The sequence below is a fragment of the Sycon ciliatum genome, chromosome 11 (assembly GCF_964019385.1).
Source record: "Sycon ciliatum chromosome 11, ocSycCili1.1, whole genome shotgun sequence".
Taxonomy (NCBI): domain Eukaryota; kingdom Metazoa; phylum Porifera; class Calcarea; order Leucosolenida; family Sycettidae; genus Sycon; species Sycon ciliatum.
Window position 1 is genome coordinate 12,688,835 of NC_088653.1, and position 15,921 is coordinate 12,704,755.

General features: G+C 48.2%; 1 protein-coding gene across 1 annotated transcript in view; it reads right to left on the minus strand.

Annotated features, from left to right (window-relative positions):
* LOC135827410 (metal transporter CNNM2-like) overlaps positions 1-15,514 on the minus strand; it is a 24,412-nt gene extending 8,898 nt beyond the window's left edge. Inside the window, exons 1-7 of the mRNA XM_065339901.1 lie at positions 15,331-15,514; positions 14,385-14,486; positions 13,904-14,038; positions 13,466-13,609; positions 12,352-12,481; positions 8,002-8,132; positions 7,302-7,359 (exon numbers count right to left, since the gene is read on the minus strand). Of these exons, the coding sequence (XP_065195973.1) occupies positions 7,302-7,359; positions 8,002-8,132; positions 12,352-12,481; positions 13,466-13,609; positions 13,904-14,038; positions 14,385-14,486; positions 15,331-15,369 (739 nt within the window). The 5' untranslated portion in view covers positions 15,370-15,514. The remainder of the gene's footprint in view (positions 1-7,301; positions 7,360-8,001; positions 8,133-12,351; positions 12,482-13,465; positions 13,610-13,903; positions 14,039-14,384; positions 14,487-15,330) is intronic.
* Positions 15,515-15,921: the final 407 nt, after the last annotated feature.

Genomic DNA, 15,921 nt, shown 5'->3' on the forward strand with positions numbered 1-15,921 from the left:
CCGAGGACCTTCGGTAACAAGTGAGCATTCTACACCATGCCTCAGAGTCCAGTCCCGACGGTCCCGAAGAGCCCTGCATCTGTCGAGCAAGCCGTCGGATGAGCTCCGGTGTAATCTTCTGGAATACGATGTTGTTAATCTGGTCAATATTGTTGTCAAGGAGAACCGAAGCAGGCGGCTCAGCAGCAGGCGGATGTTTTTGCAGCAGAGTCTCCTGCACCGTGGCTCCAGTCTCCTCATCCACCACGTCTGTCATGCCCATCACGCTACTCGAGGACTCACTTGACAAATACCGAATCGCAGACTGTATTTTTCCAGAAAATACTAAATTACTGAATGTGATGTCACTCTTCTCATTATTGGAATCAGAGGAAGACTGAGCCCGCGGCTCCAGGCGATCCTGAAGGCACTGACCCTCGGAAAGAAGATCATCTATGTGGCCAGACTTCCACATAGTAAGCCGGCGCCGCAGGTGGTCACTGTAATTAGCCATCAGTTTCGAACCATGGGGACGCTGGAGAAGCACGTGGCAGGCAACAACCACTGCCTTCCATGAAACTGGCCTTAGCGATGTGGCATTGGTAAAACCCTGGATCAGCCTGGTGATTTCATCGACAAATTCACCACCAGCAGACCCTAGCGGAACATTGAATAAATTTCGACGCCAGCAAACCACCTTCTCATACGCCAACGATATATCAAGATGAAAAGAAGTGTTAGGAGATATGTTAGAAGACTGAGAGGTAGCAGTTGTCTCAGGCGCAATGTCAGCAGGGCGAGTAGCAAAAGACTGGTCAGACACCGGCTGGGTAGAGCCACCACCAGACACCAAAGTGTCTACACCGACACCACCCAATCCACCAGGTCGACCAGCAGGAAAGCCACTGGCGAGCTGATCAGTGTCACCAGGTAACGACACAGAGCCGGCACCGACGCCATCAAACCCCGCTGATTGACTGGAAACATGGCGAGAAGCATCCACGCCCGCATCATCAAACGAGGTACTAGGCATGGTGCCGGCATCAGCACGGGGCACTGAGTCAACATGAAGACCTGACCGAGCCAAAGGCGACAAGCCCCGCCGAGGCCGCAAGTTCCCGCCTGACCTAGCCAAAGGCGACAGGTCCCGTCGCGGCCGCAAATTCGCAGCCTGCCCACTGTCACCATCATCATCCGACGACGCGGAAGCATCACTAGCGCCATTCCATATTTCCAAGTAAGTTGACACGGGCTGGCTGGCTGGCGGAGTGGCCATTAGCACCACCAGTGACACCACTGCCCACATGAGGCTGTGAAGCAGCAGCCTGAATCTGATTCAAGCATAGGCACGGATCAGCTCTACCTGGGTAGCAGTTCACGCATCGTCTCCCCGCTCGAACACAGGTACATCTAATACACTTGCGACCTGCCTGACACCGACAGCAGGGCATTGCTGTAGAGATTGCACAGGCAGCACCGGGTCAGCACCACCAGCAGCCATAATCCCGAACACGCTTTCCACCTCTCCAAACAATGGCCATTGCGTGATCCGAGAGATAAAATGACACGACTGCTCAACCAAACAGCAGCAGAGGGCAGAATCATCCAAGCAAGCAACTGGGAGTCATCCTGAAGAGCAGAGCAACGAAACCACCAACTGGCCAGCACGAGAGCAGAGCGAAAATCATCATCATCATCATCATCATCATCATCATCATCATCATCATCATCATGTGGCCAAGCCGCTTTTACGGGCAACAATATTATGAATATGAAACGCAAGGTATTGTAAGAGCAATTTTCTGAAAATAATGTTAAAACACGAAATAATTTATAGAAATGCATTATCACACCGTAGCCACTTTTATGGGCAAATTCCAATACAAGGCAATAGGAACACGAGGATGAAGTTAACCTTTTAAAACCCAAAGAAAAGACAAAAGATGTCAACAATAGAACTACAAATATAAAAAACAAACATCAGGTCATAAAATCATCATCATCATCATCATCATCATCATCATCATCATCATCATCATCATCATCATCATCATCATCATCATCATGTGACCAAGCCGCTTTTACGGGCAACAATATTATGAATATAAAACGCAAGGTATTGTAAGAGCAATTTTCTGAAAATAATGTTAAAACACGAAATAAAAAAATGCATTATCACACCGTAGCCACTTTTATGGGCAAATTCCAATACAAGGCAATAAGAAAACGAGGATGAAGTTAACCTTTTAACCCAAAGAAAAGACAAAAGATGTCAACAATAGAACTACAAATATAAAAAACAAACATCAGGTCATAAAAACTACTTTAAAACATAACCAAATGACAGCAAAGCGTGGAGAATGAGATTGACTTACAAAACAAAAGTAGTCCTACTATGCTTACAAAACAGAATCTACCTACACCACTAAGGAAGAAACATTAAATGATTGCAGTCTCACAAACACCGGCCTCTATCTAACGACCCATCAAACAATAACTCCTGAAATTCTTGACTGACTTTTTCTGGTAGGAGCTACGGCAGCCACGAAAACAGGTCACTGCCCAACGGAGTAAAGTGAACGAGAGCAGGCACCGCAATCGACCCATAACCAGCGAGTAGGCCAAGTCACTGTGTTTATCGACATACTGGGCTGCAAGACACTTGAGAAAGCGGTTTGCCTCCCGGCCACACATGCCATTCGTGGCGAAAACCAACGGGGTGAACGTGCCTCGGTCTATATTCACAACACGCGCTCCGTATTCCCGCTTTTTCATGCCTTCATGCTTTTGGAGATGGCGCTGGAGAGTTTATCCACGAAAGGCGTGTCGAGTTGGCTCGGGGTATTGCCTCTGGCAGACCATGGTCACCATCTGTCCAAGGGAGACTTCCGCGACGCTCTAGCTCTCCGCTATGGTTGGTCTCTCTTGGACACACCAGCGAGCTGTGTGTGTGGGGAGCCGTTCGACGCCACGCATGCGATGATTTGCCCCCGCGGAGGTTTCCCGACAATTCGCCACAATGAAGTAAGAGATATCGTGGCGGATCTTCTGACGGAGGTATGCTCAGATGTGGCAGTCGAGCCTGTACTTGCTCCGATCACAGGCGAGGTGTTTTTATCGGCATCAACAAACACCGCGAACGACGCCAGCGCTGATGTCCGAGCTCGTGGGGTCTGGACTCGGGCTCAGAATGCGTTCTTCGATGTCCGGGTCTTCCACCCGGATGCAGCATCATACAAGAGCAAGCCCGTCAGTGATCTTCTGAAGCAACATGAGCGCCGCAAGAAGAGTGAGTATGCCGAGCGTATCAACAATGTCGACCGTGGTTCATTTACACCTCTAGTCTTTACCACGGCGGGTTGTTGTGCTCCGGAGTGTACTGCATTCATTAAGCGGTTGTGTGCATTGCTGGCAACTGCCGATCGACCGTATGCCCAGCTAATGGCCTATGTGCGGTGTCGCTTGTCCTTCGCTTTGCTCAGGGCAGCCATAATGTGCATTCGCGGTGCACGTTCGGCCTACCATCGTCCAGTTAATGCGATGAGGGAGTTGGCCATTGTGGAGAGCGGCTTTTAAGCATGTGATTGAGTGGTCTCTGCATGTTGATCGGGTAGCGGAGTTCCATCACTGACACAGTGCGCGGGTATTGCATTATGAATTGGTTGAGTAGACAGTTCCGGAATTAATTCCGTGTTCGATATTGTTTATTATTATTATTATTCGCATGCAACGACGCAAATCCACACAATTCAGTAGACACTTCTTCTATCAAATGACGGTTTACAGAAAACCCACCTTTACTGGCTTGTATATTCCATGGGGAAGCTACACACCAACTAAATCCAAAGTTCACCTTGTCAAAGCACTAGTCTATCGTGCCCATCGAATCTGCTCTCCTCACCTTCTTCAAGAAGAACTGAGGCGGCTCACATCAATTTTGACAAACAATGGATACCCCTCGTCACTACTAACAAAACTTATTAATAACAAACCAATCACGCAGGATCCGAAACCATTTGGACCGGACAGGTGCCCCGTGGTACTACGCTTACCCTGGGTGGGTGCTGGTTCTGCGCGCGTCGAGAAGGAGGTGCGCAACATTGTCTGTTCGTCTTACCCGTGCGTGAAATTGTATTTAGTATTTGGAACGACGCGTGCGTTCAGTGTGAAGAAGGACGTTCTACCTACCCTTAGTAGAAGCAACCTTATCTATTTTTTCAGTGCCGAGAATGTGAAGATCGGTACGTAGGTAGAACCCTTCAACACCTGGGCGCACGCATCCGTCAACATGTGCCGTTAGGTATTGTCCCTGTTGACGCTCGTGGTACTCGTCCTCGTCGTGGCCGTCCTCCAAAATGTGCTGTGCAGTCCGATACTGGAACGCCTTTGTCTGCGTCCGGTGTAGATGTACGCATGCGCGCCTCCGCCTCGACGGGCGGGGAGCTTGGCCCATCTCAGACAAGCGTGAGGAAGCGAGAGAGACCGTCTCGAAAACCACCCAATGTGACACTGGAGCTCATAGACACCGGAAGAGTTACCAGAAGCAAGGTGAAGAGACGGAGTACTGGGGATCTGAATACGTCGATAATGGAAGTGACAACAACGATCAACAAGAGGAAACGAGGAAGACCAAGAAGTGACACGAAAACGGCCATGAAATCAACAAAAACGGACATGAAATCAACGGACGTTGGAGGTGTGGACCGGAGCAACCAACCAAACAAGCCTAACGGAAGAGAACAACGGCAGGCGTCGAAGGTGACAGAGCTAAGTGATCGGACATCGTCCATCAAGCGTCATTTGTCGGGCAGTGCTAGTTGTCGTAAGTTGTATAGTGATGATATCTTTTCGATTTTGACTCGTGGAAGGTCTAAGTTACATCTTGCTGTGTTAGAAGCTCTGTATATTCGTAAACTAGATCCAGAACTATGTGTACAGAAGGAGAATGTGTTATCGTTGCAGTTGTTTGGTGTCACACCTCGTGAAAGTGTGACAAGTGTTCCCTGATGTGTTCAACGTGTTTGTCTACAACTTGCAGCTGTTTGTTTTTGATTTTCTTAACACTTTAATTATTTTAACACCTATGCTGAAGTGTTGACTTTTTCTTTCTTTCATTCTCTATATAGTTATGTGTTTTTCTAATTTCCAACATTCCCTGTACTATCCTGAAGAGAAGGGAAAGAAAACGTTTGATAGAAGAAGTGTCTACTGAATTGTGTGGATTTGCGTCGTTGCATGCGAATACGTATTACGAAACTGTTTTTCCCACCGCCTCCAAACTACTGTTTGAATTATTATTATTATTATTATTTTAACTGGTTTGAGGGAAAGAGACAAACGGGAAAAGTCTGAAGAAAAAATTGACTGTCACCACCAGGACTCGAACCAGGGACCCTCGCTTGTGGCCAGCGATGCTCTAACCACTGAGCTATGGTGTAGTCGTCATCCAAGCAGAGACCATTATTATTATTATTATTATTATTTTATGGCTCAACATCCGAGTTTCAAATTATTATTATTATTATTATTATTAGAATTACAGATGGAGCGGACTCGCTCCCTTCTATTTACACTGCAACGTTCGAACACATTTTCGTAGTTAAAACAACGTTTCGGCATATAGCCATCATCAGGTTTGCAATGATGTGCACTCTACAAAGGAGCAGCAAATATACTGTAGATTCAACGCCAGCCACGAACGTATCAAATTCACGCATGAATTAAGTTGTGACAGTGGCTGCATAGGCTACATGGACGTAACGATCGCGGTTGGGCAAACCGGAGAGCTGTCATTCAAATTGTTCCAGAAGGCATGCAGTAGTGGCCTACTGGTGGATTATTCATGGGCAGTTCCTCACCACATCAAGTTAGCCGTCGCTCAATCTCAATTCCTAAGGGCACAGCGACTATCGTCTAACCCCATGATGCAAGCCGAGAGCGAACAAAAAATACACAAACAACTGCGCATAAATAAATACCCAGACGGTATCATATCGGAAGCAAGGGAAGCTGCCAGGAAACCTCGGCGTAGACGACGCGGTAATCCCCGCTCTGCCTTCCTTAAACTACCGTTCAAGTCCGATGAAGTACACCACCATGTGAACAAAGCAATACGGAAATACAAGTTGCCGGTACGTGTCGTATACGAGCACTCGGGCAGCCTCAGGCGTCAACTGTGCCGGTCGGCGCTGTTACCACCCAAGTGCGTAAACGAGCCCAACAGTACTGAAAAAAGACGAAGAGGACGTCCACTAGGGCCTTGCATTACCTGTCAGTCTGGAGGCGAACGAGTATGTATGACAAAGAAGGTAGTCTACGAATTGCAATGCAAATGGTGCCGGGAAACGTATGTAGGGGAGACGGAACGCTCCTTGGAAACAAGAATTCGGGAGCACAATGGGGAGGCACGCCGTCGCACTCTCGATAAGCCATGGGGTGACCACGTGCGCGACAAACATTCTGGCGAGAGTATAGCTGCTGCGGATAGTGTGTTCTCGGCTGTGTCAGTCCTGGCAAGGGCAGGCGACAGAGCAAGCAGAAAACTGCGAGAAGCTGTTGAAATCCGCAACTTGCGGCCGCAAGTAAACACTAATGCTGGCTGGGCACTACTGTGAATATATCGTATCTGGATATTAATATATCACCAATCCCTTTCGCCACCTTTGTAGCTGACACATTTAGCGCAAACACAGCACGGCACAGTATATTTGCTGCTCCTTTGTAGAGTGCACATCATTGCAAACCTGATGAGGGCTATATGCCGAAACGTTGTTTTAACTACGAAAATGTGTTCGAACGTTGCAGTGTAAATAGAAGGGAGCGAGTCCGCTCCATCTGTAATTCTGTATGAAACTGCAGGAGGCCTCACCGCTTCTAATCTATTATTATTTACATATTTTTATTTTATTTTATTCGTGTTCGATATTGAATCTTTATTTATTTATATTTTTACAATTATTGTTTTTATTCCATTTCACATTTTTCATTCGTGTTGGGTTTAACTACTCACTGTACTGATACATGGTGATGATTGTGCTTTACTTTGCCCATAAAAGAGGCCTTCCCTACCATCATCATCATTGCCGGGCTTGAACTCCCCACCCATGTGCACAGCGGCCAATGCAGAATTAGGCCAGCAACGTCGCCACGTACCATTGCGTAGGAATGTGTGCGTGGCCAGCAGCAGGTTCTTGGACACGTTGTCACCTTCAGCCTCGTCCAGCATAGGTACCTGGTCTCGTCCAGCATAGGTACCCCCCCCCCCCCCCCCCCCATGTGCACAGCGGCCAATGCAGAATTAGGCCCGCAACGTCGCCACGTACCATTGGATAGGGATGCGTGCCTGGGCATCATCTGGTCAGCCTGGTCCAGCATAGCCATCTGGGCAAAGCACACGCCATCAGCAGCAGCAGCAGCATGCAGCAGAGAACAGATCAACAAATTTAAAAAATCACATTTCACGTTAGACTCGTCTGAAGGCCGAGTTTTCCGCATTCGTAGGAGCGCCACCACCCTCTATAACAGAACAGAACAACAGAGATGAGAGCAGACTCCACTGCATCCATTTACACATTCGGATATCTCAACTCAAACCCTCAAAACATAGTGTCTTTGCCGCATACGTCATCAACTGTTCACTAACAGTTGATGACGTTGAACAGCTGATGACGCAAGCAGCAAATACACTGACTGTACTGTGGTTGGGAGTTGAGGCACCCTAATGAGAATTACACACGATGAAATGAATAACAAGGCATATACGTACATACCTACACACGTACCTCCACCTTACACGTGGGTACATGCACGCACAAAGCCTCGCGCACACCTTCACCGACCCACTCAGCAGAAATTACATCCACCAGCCATTCCAAATTATACTTATCCACTCTCCCACCATTACACCCACACAGACACCCAGACACACACACACACACGCGTGTGCGCGCACACACACACACACACACACAAACACACGCGCGCACGCGCGCGCGCGCACACACACACATCAGCACAGCCTACCTCCGCCTCAGCATTCTCCCTGGGTTTCCTCTGCACCGGTTCCTTGGTAATGTTATCACGCACAATATCAGTCTCATCAACAATTTCTGTTTTGATGATTTCTTCAATAATGTCCTCTAGTGTCACAATCCCTGCACAACAACAACAACAACAAACAACAACAACAACAACAACAACAACAACAACAACAACAACAACAACAACAACAACAACAACAACAACAACAACAACAACAACAACAACAACAACAACAACCATCGTGAGAATAAAGAATTCAACAACAACAACAACAACAACAACAACAACAACAACAACAACAACAACAACAACAACAACAACAACAACAACAACAACAACAACAACAACAACAACAACAACAACAACAACAACAACAACAACAACAACAACAACAACAACAACAACAACAACAACAACAACAACAACAACACCTACAACAGCCGATAAACTTTTCATAAAAAAATTTCACGGTTCCCGCCGAGTTTTCCACATCCGCAGGAACGGCACCACCCTCTTGGATCAAGGCGCAGGTGCAGCTCTTCATTAGCATGGCTACTATTTTAGCACGCCACAACATTTAGATATCTCTTTATCCGATCCCCTTTACCTGTGTTTCTTCTTCTCGTATTGGCCACAGGCCATTGTGAGAATATAAGGTTTCAAACAGCAGCAGCAACATCGAGAACAACAGCAGCAGTGGCAGCATCAACATCAAGAGAATGAAGATTCGACAAACCAAAGTCGCTACTGCCACAACCAGAACCAGAAAAATAAGAGCATCAACATCAAGAGAATGAAGATTCGACAAACCAAAGTCGCTACTGCCACAACCAGAACCAGAAAAATAAGAAAGGGAGAGAGAGAGAGAGAGAGAGAGAGAGAGAGAGAGAGAGAGAGAGAGAGAGAGAGAGAGAGAGAGAGAGAGAGAGAGAGAGAGAGGGAGGGAGGGAGGGAGGGAGGGAGGGAGGGAGGGAGGGAGGGAGGGAGGGAGGGAGGGAGGGAGGGAGGGAGGGAGGGAGGGAGGGAGGGAGGGAGGGAGGGAGGGAGGGAGGGAGGAAGAGAGTAAGTTACATTTATAAAGACAGGTAAGTCTAACAAATGAGGACTGAGACCTCTACAACAGGGCTTTTACGCCTGAAAGCAGGTGCGTGATTTAACAAGCAGGTTGTCAGTCTAGATTTTATGCGCAGATGGAGAAAAAGCGCAGAATTTTTGTAATGAGATGAAAAGCAGAAATAATAAGAAATAATAAGAAAAGATGAAATGAAAGCCTGCTCACAACCCCGCCCAGCCTTGCGAACTGGGTATGGTGGATTAAGAACCCGGTTCAACGCTCGAGCAAGCGCTCTCCACTCAAGGTGTTCACAGCAACTGATAGGAACTCATATGGGGAAATTATAGAAAAGAAATAATAAGATAAAGAGAGTAAATTTCAACGCACCTCAATAAACGGAGCCCCACATACAGTACCTCAGAAAAGTGGATCTTCCGACCAGTGTTTTTGTTGACGCCGCAACCAGATGATGTAGCTGCTTCGCAGAGACGTCTTACTGCACAAATTACAAATAAATTTTATTCTTCGATTAGAAAATCCAAGCGCTTTCAGAGCCCTCCGAAGAGAGTCCGGGATGAAACCACGCACACCTACCTCAACCGAAAAAGAAACGACCTGCCACCCGTTTGCTCGGCATTGATCGGCCAGATCCGCATACCGCCTGTCCTTCCGCGAGTTACTGACACTGAACCTGTCCTCAGCACAAACTGTCAACTCCATCCAGAATACAATCCTACGACTCGTAGAGTACAGAACTATATCTGGTCTTAGGGTGGTAAGTGCAACACAGCTAGGGAAAGAAATCTTTGCACTAACTGAGTCGACAAGAAGTTTCCAGTCTGAGGCCGCTGACAGGAGATCAGTCGTAACCAACTTTCGTCTGGGCTGAACGCGAACTGGCTTCTCTCCCGCCTTGCAAAACGAGATGAAGTCAAGCTCATTTGAATTTTCGGTCTGTACGGTGTTTGCAGCAGTGCGGATTCGAATCTCCTCACGCATGTTCCTGACGATGACCCCGAGTACGTTGTCGTGCCTCCAGGTGTAACGTCCCTGGTCCAGCGCTACGCGACAAGCGCCAAGCACGTGGCGCGTAGTACAGGCCCAGGTACGGCACAAACTACAGTACGGATCCACTACGGTGTTTCCCCAACGGCGTAGGTTCGTCGGAGAAGGTAGCACGTCGAGGGTTGATGCGAGAAGAAATTTCAAATCCTTACCAGTACCACCGTACAAAAGGGATTTCCACGAGAGGTCCTGCCACATCACCGATGTCCACTCCAACCACTTGCCTTGCACCTGAAGAGTCTTCAGCCTCAAAATCTGCTCCTGCGCGTTGATCTCCTCAAATGTTTAAAGGAGATCCTTCCTCGGGGGTTTGGAATGCTGCTTCGGAGCACGAGCACCCAACCCTGCACGATGACTTGAAGATGACGGTGGACGGAGAGTCCCTGAACCTACTGATGCCTCTGCACACTCCAGCTCTATTGTCGCCGCATATCGCTTTGTCAGCTTCGCATCCTTACTCCGACGCAGAGTGTACAGCGCCCTCATGCGCGCGTCCCCACTCGATCGAAGAATGTGCCATTTGATGGACTGGCACTTTTTCCACACCGTAGGAAGGTAGTGGAGGCGTAAGCCAAAGCGTTTGCGACTGCCAATAAAAAGAATGGCAGAGTTTGCGCATCGAGGTAGGCCTGACCATTTCTTCAGAAATGGTAAACACATAAAGTGCAGTTCACGTACAAAACCTTGTGTGAGTTCAAGAACCTGGAAAGACCAAGAAAGCTTGGGCACTACAAGATGGTGGTAAAGCCATAGCTTGTGGTGGTCTTGAAGCCAAGAGCCATCTACTTTTTGCATGAGAGATACAGTGAGTTGACGGATGTCTTCCCGCTGGGTCTGCTCAGAGCAATCAGCATGCAGCCTTCGCCCCAGGAACTTGAACTCTGCAGTGTCAATGAAAGCGATCTTCCTCCCTGACATTGTCAGGCAGGGATCGTAAGGTTTGTACCGGCCATCTACAAGCTTTGCTGCACTGCTTTTGCATTTGTGCGGCGCCGCCTGCATACATTGGGTCCACGAGAGAAAGTCCTCCGTGACCGCAATGAGTTTTTGACAACCTGCACTAGATTTGCTATAGAGGCCTAAGTCATCAGCAAAAGCTGTTTGGGACACTTGCAAAGGGGCAGATTTAAAATCATAGGAGAGGCAACTTAATTCAGGGGCTGCAAGTGAGTCCAGCAGAAGCTGGAAACAAATATTGAAAAGGACCGGGGACAAGGGGCACCCCTGGAAAACACCAATGTTGTAATTAAAGGTTGGGGTGTGTGGTTGTACGACGAAAGCGCAAAGACTGTCGTAGTAGGAAAAAATTAATTTCCTGAATTGCAAAGGAAGGCTGTAGTGGGTTAGAGCATACTGTATCAGATTGTGGCGCACTGAACCAAATGCATTCTTCAAATCTATCCACGCAATGCAAATTTGGCGTTTTGCCGTCTTTGCATCACGCATCGCCTCATAACAAAGTGATGTATGCTCTAAGCACCCAGCCTTTGCAGGCATAAATCCTTTCTGGTTGTCACCATCGAAGAACTTATTGCCTAGCATATGTTTCAAGAGGCGCTTTGCAACTAAGGTGAAAAAGATCTTCCCGGACGTGTTCGCTAGAGCAATCGGTCGGAATTTCGAAGGATCATCAGGCACCTCCCCCTTGGCCAGGAGTGTGATACACGCTACCTGCCACTGCCTTGGAATGATCTTGCTCTCCCAAACCCGCCCAAAGATGGTGAAAAGAATGGATTGAAGGGAGGGACAAAGCTTCCAAACTATGTAAGGTATCTTGTCAGACCCGGTGCAGAGGTGTTGCGACACTTCTTCAAAACATTCTGAAATTCAGTCCATGTAGGGGTCCCCTCATCGACTGGGTGGGTGCAATCCCGGGGCTTCCCTGCACTGGGGCAGGATTCGTACGAGAGAGAGAGAGAGAGAGAGAGAGAGAGAGAGAGAGAGAGAGAGAGAGAGAGAGAGAGAGAGAGAGAGAGAGAGAGAGAGAGAGAGAGAGAGAGAGAGAGAGAGAGAGGGGGGGAGAGAGAGAGAGAGAGAGAGAGAGAGAGAGAGAGAGAGAGAGAGAGAGAGAGAGAGAGAGAGAGAGAGAGAGAGAGAGAGAAAGGGGAGAGAGAGAAAGAGAGAGAGAGACACACACACACACATGCACACACACACACACACACACACACACACACACACACATACACACAAAGACAGACAGACACACTCACCGACAGTGACATTGTATGGGTCTCCTTCACAATTGTTGCTAGGACGCTGGACGAGTGACATGTGTGACACGCCGCTCTTAAACTGCTCCAGCATGACATCCAGCTTGGTGTCTGGCACAGTGCTTAAAACCTGCAACAACAATCGTGACAACACAACGGCATGAGAACACAGTAAAAAAACTGTCAACGCAACCACTCTGATAGGAGAAGCTCCTGTCCCACAGGGGACCAGTACAACACGGACAAAGGAGTGGTATTCCCAGTAGGGTTGCAATGGGTAGGGGTTTGGTCGCGTAACGACTTTGGGTACCAAATTTTCCCCAATATAAGTCGCACCTTTTTACACTAAAACTCAAGGGTAAAAAGGGGTGCGACTTTCAATCGAGCGAGACTTACTACTGAAGTCAATATATCAAATCAACAATGCTCAAACTTGAAAGTGGGGGTGCGACTTATAATCGAGTGCGACTTATAAACGGGGAAATACGGTATTTCTATCCGGGTAGCACGGCTACCCTATCGGGTATTTTTTCGACATCGTTTGTACAGTGAGGGTCTACTTGTGCTACATAGAAAGTGTACAGTAAGCACGTGGCCGTGTTTTTTACATGCACAGTTGCAGTACCGACTCCAACTACCCGATCGGGTTCTCAGCAACCACCTGCACACAGGGGTCTGGATTTGAAGGTCCCGAGAGAGGTCGAGCAAGACAGGCTTCAACGCACAATCATGTGGAGAAAGACAACGCGCTTGCTGAGCAAGCAGCAAGAAATGGCAGCAGCATCGCCCGCAGCTGTTGAAACGAATACGTTCGGGACATCAACTCAAAACTCCCGGCCGCATGATGGATCTAGTCGGGGAAAAAACAAAACGCTCATCGCCGACATTAGTACTGGCATCAGCAGCAGCAGCAGCCGGAGCAGCAGAAGCAGTAGCAGCAGCATCAACAGAAGCAGCATCAACAGTAGCAAGCACAGCAGCAACAGCAGCAGCACAGCAACAACAACTGCAGCAGCAAGCACAGCAACAGCAACAGCAGCAAGCACAGCAGCAGCAGCAAGCCCAGCAGCAACAGCAGCAGCAGCAGCAGTGTTGTACTGTATCATACACTTACGGCATGTTCGTATTGCTTCACAATGCGGGACACAGGCAAGTTCTCGTCCGGGTTCACAACCATCAAATCCTTCACAAATAGCACGCCCATGATGTCGCTCTCGTCTCCATGGCAGTACACTGGTATGCGCGAGTGACCCTTTTTCTGCATACACACACATGCACATGCACATGCACACACACACACACACACACACACACACACACACACACACAACACACACACACACACACACACACACACACACACACACACAGACACACACACAGACGCACGCACGGAAACCAGCATGACTGTATACAGCTTCAGACTTTTTCCGTTCGCACCTTTCCCTTCAGAAACACACAAACTGGGCTTCGCATCCGCAGGCCACCACTACGCCTGTACAACAGCATACGAGGAAACACTGTTTCATTAGTCGCCGTAACTGCAGCTCACCTGGATCTTGCGGAGCATTTCGAGGTTTAAGACGGTGTTATCGGCGAGCAGGAACATGTCAGCCTTGGGAGTCATGACGTCCTTTATGGTCTTGTTCTTAAACTCTAGCACTCCAGTCAACATCTCTAGTTCATCCTGGTGGAAAGAGGAACACGACACGGCCATCGCAGCAGCACGCACACAGACACAAGTACACACACAGACACAGACACACGCGCGCACCAGCACACACGGAAGCAAACGAGCATAGCGACATCCGACAATTCAGTAGTGAACAGAGCAGATACCGTATTTCACCGGTTATAAGTCGACCCCGGCTATCGGTCGACTCCCGAATCCGGAGGTCATATTTTCGGTTTTTAAGTTTCTCGCAAGACACAGACACACACAAACACACACACACACACACACACACACACACACACACACACACACACACACACACAGGGACACAAACGAAAGCAGAGCAAGAACCCCTTACCTCAGCTATATAATGGTGATCACGCGTCACTTCCACCACCTTAATGAGCTCCTCGCGTTTATACACACGACCAGGCTCCTCTCCTAAGATATAATTCAAAATCTTAGGAAACAAGAAAAAACCACAGAAAAAACATGTGAAGGGCTCCAATTCAAAACGAACGAGATAGATCCATTTTGTGGAAATTTCAGGAAGTGCATTTTTCATTTGTTCTTTTCAGTCTGCAATGCAGCATCAATGACTTTTGTCGCGTTTAGCAGAAGAACACAAACTTCAGGAATCATTTTGACAGGGATGCATCGCGTTTTGACCCGTAAACCCGACACACAGACGTCCGTGGGGTGAAAACGAATTCTTTCGTGACAAAAAACCCCGAAAAGCTCCGGTTTGGTCTTTATCGCGTTTTGAATTGGAGCCCTTCATGTACATTCAGCGTGATTAAGGAGACTAGTAACTTGACCCAAGGGGACCACTGGAATCAAGACCAATGACTGCCATGTCCAGGTGAACGCCATGCCACAAGAGCACCCATTTCACACACAGGGACCAACGTTATGCCTGCCTTGAACACCCATTGCACACACACAGGAACCAAGCTCATGCCAGTCTTGAACACCCATTGCACACACAGATCAAGGTCATGCCCGGATTGAACACCCATTGCACACACACACAGGTCGAGGTCATGCAAGCCTTGAACACCCATTACACTCACAGGGACCTAGGTCACGCCTGTCTTGAGCACCCGAGATAAGAAGACTGCAGAAACTCACTCACGAGATGGGAATGGTTAGCGGGACCATGACCTTTGGGGAAAGTGCGCAAGATCGAAAGGAGGGGGAGAGAGAGAGAGAGAGAGAGAGAGAGAGAGAGAGAGAGAGAGAGAGAGAGAGAGAGAGAGAGAGAGAGAGAGAGAGAGAGAGGAGATAAGAAAATTGCAACTCACCCAAGAGATGGGCATGGCTAGCGGGAAAGTGACGATCATGAAGATGCGCGTCAGCCAGATGGTCTTCGCCCCGACTAACAGGCCATGGCGCGAGCAGATGCTCTGCGGGAAATCTCGCCGAGGACGACAATACCTCCGGACGAAGCTATCACGGCAATCCTCCAGAGCCAGTCAACGAGTCCAGCAGGTTGTTAACATTCTGTGGACAACAGCAGCGGAAGCAGCGGCAGAAAGCAAACACAAAACCCAACCAGCGAAACACACAAAAAATATTAAATCCCCAGTGCCCATTGCCAAATATGCATTGTATGAGTAGTACATTGCATCATGTGAGTACAGTAATTTCACAAATTTCGGTGTACTTTTATTTTCGGTACTTTCGGTGCGTCTGTTTCACACCTAAAATTTCAATACACCGAACAAACACTAACACCAAGAGTGTACAACTCCTGATACCCTTTCTATGGGGTACGCCAACAGCGGAAAACTCACATCACGTGGTGCAGTGTCGCAGTTGTACGTTTCCAGCCCGTTTTTAGCGAGCAGCGGAGTACTAAAAAAAAGCACTCTTTGACAGAAACTCACTGCGCG